Genomic DNA, 5866 nt, shown 5'->3' with positions numbered 1-5866 from the left:
GTTTATGGGGTGCATAGCACTCATGTGCCAAAAATTCGCTTCTCTCCTGTGCAATGTACTACTTACTTTAATGAGCCCGGTCGTCAAAGGACATGTTGTTGCACTAAAGAACAAATATTACAGTTAATAACCAGAGTCTGTAATAACAAAAGACACATACGGATCAGTATTGAAATAATAAGGTCGTCGCAACCACCAAAACTGTGTAAATACATAGGCTGCTGTTTCAGTTTCTTGTTTTTTCTTCTGTAAAGAAGCCTGCTGGTTCAGTTGTCTCTTATATTTTCTCTTTGGTAGCAGCAACATGGAGTCCACGACCACTACAGCTTCTAAGAAACTCTTTTTCAAAACAGCTAATCAGTGAATGATCACACCCTGCGACTGCGAATAGATTTCTTTTTCTTTTTTCTTTTTCCTTTTGAAGAATCCGTTTTTGGAACAGCTATATTTTCGAAAAAGGCATTACAGATAGTATTGCACGACAGTTTTGCTCCTGGAAAGAACAAAAATGAGATAAGAGAAGTATTTCGAAGCTCTTGATATAATAACAATAATAATTGGATTAGGCGAAGAGAATATTGGAACATGAGAGGCCAAGAATATCCTACGACACCGACCGACAGGCGGGCCACAACCTAGACGCGCCGGCCGAATCCACCCTGTCGTTCAGGCCGGCACGTTGGTCGTTGAGCTCAGCCTTGATTGATTTCCCGCGGAAAACAATACGCACGTAGCTACACCTGGCACGCCCTCGCATAGAGAGAGAAAATCAAGGGGGAAAGCTCATTGCCATGGCAGAGAGGCGAGGTAGTTGAAAGTTGTAACCCTCCATAACGAACCTGGGAAACTGAAGAGAACACGAGAGAGAGAAGAGAGAGGAAACTGAAGAGCGGCCAGCCGCCGTTCCTCTGATTGCTTATCCCCCGTGGGCGGGCCTCATCGTCGATCACGTCTTCTGTGGCGGAGCTTGCGCCGGTGGCCGGAGGACTGGACCAGCCGCTATGAGCAACTTTTGATCTCGGAATAAAGAGGGTCGGCTGAATCGCGGGCTGCTGGGAGGAAGAAGCAGATAAACAGGATGGAAGAAGAGCCGAATCGGAGGAGGCTCTATCAAGTCTGGAGAGGAAGCAATGTACGTTCTTATAGTTGCTGATCATCTTCTTCTTGCCTCGATCTTTGGTTACATACCTGCATTTCTTCAATGCGTTTTAAGCAACTATTTCTGACAATCCTCGCGAGATTTGGAATCAAGAAGGTTTTTGGAAGAAAAATGAATTTTCTTGTATTTTTTTGCTTCAATTCTTGCTAAAAGTCTTGCATATTTCATCGATTCATCCTTTTTATGGTCAAATTGATTTTGGATTCTGGATGAATAACCGGTCACCTTGTGTATGTAGCAACTGAGATATGGACAACGTACAACTTTTTCTCAAGGAATGATCATGCTAATTTGCCAAAACACTTTGTTTAGCTGCTAGCTAGCCATGAGACTAATTTGCAATTAATTCCAAATTCAACTGACAGCATCTACCCCCCAAAACAAACAATTTCAGAAATTCCTCTGCGGTGGGCGCCTAATCTTCGGTCCGGACGCTGGTTCCCTCTTTCTGTCCACGGCTCTAATCGCAGGCCCTTTGGTAGGCCTATGCTGCCAGTGCATCACAAAGATGAACTCCAGCTCTTCGGACCAGAAGAACCATGTCCTTGGCCTGCCGGTCCTCATCGTCACAGTTGTCCTCGGCCTAGCGGTACGTGAGCGTCACAAATTCAGAAAATGTGTCACCGGCTAGCTGCTGATTCCTCTCCCGGTACTCGCGTTATAAATGTCTGCAGAATTTGGCATTCCTGCTCCTGACGTCGAGCAGGGACCCGGGTATCGTGCCGAGGAACGCGCGTCCTCCCGAGTGCGGCGCGGAGGAGCAGGCGGTGGACATGACGACGCCGTCGACCGAGTGGGTGAACGCGGCGAGCCCCCACCTCCGTGTGCCCCGCACCAAGGACGTGGTCGTCAACGGGTGCACGGTGAAGGTGAAGTACTGCGACACCTGCCTGCTCTACCGGCCGCCCCGGACGTCGCACTGCTCCATCTGCAACAACTGCGTCCAGAAGTTCGACCACCACTGCCCCTGGGTCGGCCAGTGCATCGGCCTGGTCAGTCACCCTGATCTTTCCTCGCCAAATGTCTAGCCCTCGATCGAAGACCCTGATAGGTTCTGATGTCTGTTTGTCGCAGAGGAACTACCGCTTCTTCTTCCTCTTCATCTCGACCTCCACGTTCCTCTGCTTCTACGTCTTCGCGCTGTCGTGGCTCAACATCACCACCGAGAGGGAGGAGTACGGCGGATCGCTGCTCAAGTCCATGCGCGGCGAGGTGCTCTCCGTGGTGCTCATCGTGTACACATTCGTGTCCGTGTGGTTCGTCGGTGGGCTCACCGTGTTCCACACCTACCTCATGAGCACCAACCAGACCACCTACGAGAACTTCAGGTACAGGTACGACAAGAAGGAGAACCCCTACAACAGGGGCGCGCTCGCCAACGTCGCCGAGGTCTTCTTCACGCGGATGCCGCCGTCGCTCAACCGCTTCCGGTCCTGGGTGTCCGACGACGAGGACGCCTACGGCGGTGCCGGCGGCGGGCCGCTCTCTCCAATGAGCGGGGGCCTCGATCTGGAGATGGGGCGTAAGGGCGTGCACTACAGCGCCGGCGGCGTCCCGGCGATCCTGCAGGGTATGGACTACAGCGAGATGGAGAAGATGGAGGGTGCCGGCGTGCACGTCAAGGATCGGCAAGCACCGCCCGAGGCGCCGGACCTGTTCATGATATCGGCCGCCCGGCAGCATGACGTGGGTTGCGGAGGAGGAGATCGTAGTCCGCCAATTGTACATGACCAAGATGCGGAGAGGACACTAGTGAGCTCGAATGAAAATTCTGAACGGTGATCGTACACGAGTTGTTTTTTCTTTTCTTTTCTTACAAGAACCTTGTTTTGTTGGAGGCGATCGAATCAGTAGCAGCATTTCTGAGAAAAAAGACTCGTGGTCTCACCGGCCAGATGTCGGGTGTGTTACCTGCCATTCTTTTTTCCGCTTCAGTTTGAACTCTAAATTTTACGTGCAACGCAGCAGTGGCGTACATTTGGAAGGTTCAGTAATTATGTTTAGCTTATTTTACCGTGTAAATTTCTGAAATGCCTCTTTGGCTTCCGAGCTCTCTTTATTTTTAAAAACTTTGAAAATCGCATTTACAGGTTTTTTGAAATTCTAAAAATTGTAGATGTAGTTAATGATGCAAAGTGCTTAGTAGGGTGCTTATGAAAATAACCAATCATTTTGTTATGCACTGCTGCTTATTTGTACTTGATATATGCCTAGTTAATCATTTGCCTAGTGTAAAGAAGCACTAGTGTTCAAATAAAAATCATTTATTTTGGAAAGCACCCAACTAAGCATCTTGAGTTGTGCATGCCCTTAGATTCATAGCTTTTTATTTTTGTATAGCTTAAAATGGTATTTTAAATAAAAATCGATTATTTGGTAAGCACCCAACTAAGCATCTTGCGTTGTACATGCCTTAGATCCATACATTTTCATTTTTGTATAGCTTAAAATACGATTTCAAATTGGAATTTGCATGTTTGTAGAATATAGCATTAAGTACATCCAAAGTTGAATTTATTTTTTAAGGCTGAATTTTTATTTTTATTTTTTAAAACATAAAAGAATCACTCGAGCTTGGATTTTTTACTAGTTTAAAATAAAGCGAGCACTGGAGCTCAGGGGATAGCAATCCCTACTTGTAAACTTCCCCACTCGATGGAGAGAGATAAGACGTGGAAGGCAATAGATATGGTCTGACACCATAGTGCGATCCTGGTCCGGTTGGATTAGTCCTTCACCTTGTAAACTAAATTGGTCGGGTTCGGTAAGTACATGATGCCGATTCCAGAAACAAAGTTTACGGTTTGAATTCCACCAACTCCAAATTCAAGGTTTAGAACATCTTTTACTCAAAGAAAGTAGTATCGGGCTTGGACATGTGTGGCGATGTTTATTTCATATGACCTGGCAAGAATTTCACTTAAATCTTGTCATAAGCACTTTGTTTGTTCCTACTAACTGGAATAAATTTTACTAAAAAGAACAAACATACTTGTATGCTTAACTAGATTCTTGGGTTGAGCAAATTATAGCCTTTTAGTGTGCCTCGAAAGAAAGAACTATGAAGATTATCCTATGCAGCTGGTGCTAATCTTGGTGGTAATTATTTTCGAGTTGTCTTTTACGGCATATGGAGTGGTGTATCTAAAAGCATCACTTGAGATTTTGGCAGCGTAATTGCTCGCCGGCCGCATGCGCACGCTGCGGAAGCCCGTGACGCTCACTGGGCCACACGCCGAAGCGTCATCTTCGGCGACGGCTAGGGTTTGCTGTATCGTCAGGATTCGGCACGGTGGAACTTTGGTGGCAAGGAAAAGACGGATCTATGCAGGGGAGGGGTTGTGGCAGGGAGACTCGGCGGCGGGGATTTTCTAGGGACGAGATTCATCGATTTTCTTTTGCACGGAAACAGCTGGATATGCAATGCGCTGCAGCCCGCTCCATATATATGCAGCGCCGGATAGGGATTTTTGGGCTACTGCCAAAATTTCCGCACCAAAAGTTAGGATGCAGTCTCGACGCAGTAAAAAAGCAGTTTTGCCGCACTGAAAATAGGACGTATGTTGGAAATGCTCTAAGGGTGGTGTAAGAAATCCTTATGTATCCAATTTTTTTAAATGAATTATCTTTTAAACCATTGAATCCATTGATGATGCATCTTAAATGCTGGATTTTTCTCGACAGATATTTAAAAACAAGATCACATATTAATATGTTTTAACTAACTTTTTGTTGCATCGCTAGTTTCCAGGTTATATAATCATAGCAACCATATTACTAATTAATAGTTACCATAAAAATAATACACGATTATCAAATAATTTGTATATGTATTTTTGTCTTAACAATAATTTACAAGTTCCGAGAGTGCATATGAGATTCACTCTAAACATGTAAAGATATCATTATTATCATGCAAGGCTTACATTGGTGAGGAGCTAAGTTTGCAAAGACTAGTACATACCAATTCGATTTTAATCTGGTAACCAAATTTCAGTCTAACCGGTGACATAGTGATTATAATCTGCCAAATAGGGTTAAAAAGTTACCAAAACATGTCAACATGCTATCTAGTTTCGAAGATCTAGTCGCGACAAGCCAACCTTGAAAACGGATCTGAATTTCAACTTACGGTTAAGAGAGAAACATTTTAAAGTTTGAAACCAGAAGAAATCGGACGTGGTTGCATGCATGGCTTAGTTGCCATATTTAATCATGTGCACCGAATAATAATGTTATAAAATGTCATAAATATGTCTGTTTTCAAAGAGCAAATAGTTCTTGATGAAATTCACTGACATTACTACCAGAAAACTGATATGATAGCTAACCTTATTCCTTATCGAGCATCTCTTAAAGTTTGTTTACTCGACAACAACAAATGCTACTCATTATATGCATTTTGACAAAGCGAATTTATTTTTTATTACTAAAGCCGGTAGGAGTACTATTATGTAAAAAATCAGACCTTGGGCTCGAGGATATAGTGTCCATCTAAAAAAGCATATATCATATAACCATTGTACTAAATATAGTAAAAAAATAAAAAATAAAAACATATTTATATTCATGTAAGATTTTGATTCCCAGTTAAATAGAATAGAAAAATTTGGGACAAGAAATAAATCCACTCGATTTCATACTTGGTACACTATCCAGCATACATGACCTACATAAGTGTTCCATCCGATAGGCTAACATTATATG

At 43.9% G+C, this 5866-nt stretch overlaps 1 protein-coding gene across 1 annotated transcript; it reads left to right on the top strand.

Annotated features, from left to right (window-relative positions):
- Positions 1 to 597: 597 nt before the first annotated feature.
- LOC127338418 (probable protein S-acyltransferase 4) lies at positions 598 to 3167 on the top strand. The gene is made up of 4 exons (XM_051364530.1): positions 598 to 1132; positions 1554 to 1748; positions 1834 to 2151; positions 2234 to 3167. Exons 1-4 carry the CDS (start codon positions 1079 to 1081, stop codon positions 2939 to 2941), a joined length of 1275 nt encoding a protein of 424 aa, XP_051220490.1. The 5' UTR covers positions 598 to 1078; the 3' UTR covers positions 2942 to 3167.
- Positions 3168 to 5866: the final 2699 nt, after the last annotated feature.

This window comes from Lolium perenne, chromosome 3 (assembly GCF_019359855.2).
Source record: "Lolium perenne isolate Kyuss_39 chromosome 3, Kyuss_2.0, whole genome shotgun sequence".
Classification (NCBI taxonomy): Eukaryota; Viridiplantae; Streptophyta; class Magnoliopsida; order Poales; family Poaceae; genus Lolium; species Lolium perenne.
Note: the sequence above shows the minus strand (reverse complement) of the source record. Positions and strands in the feature narration are given on the sequence as shown.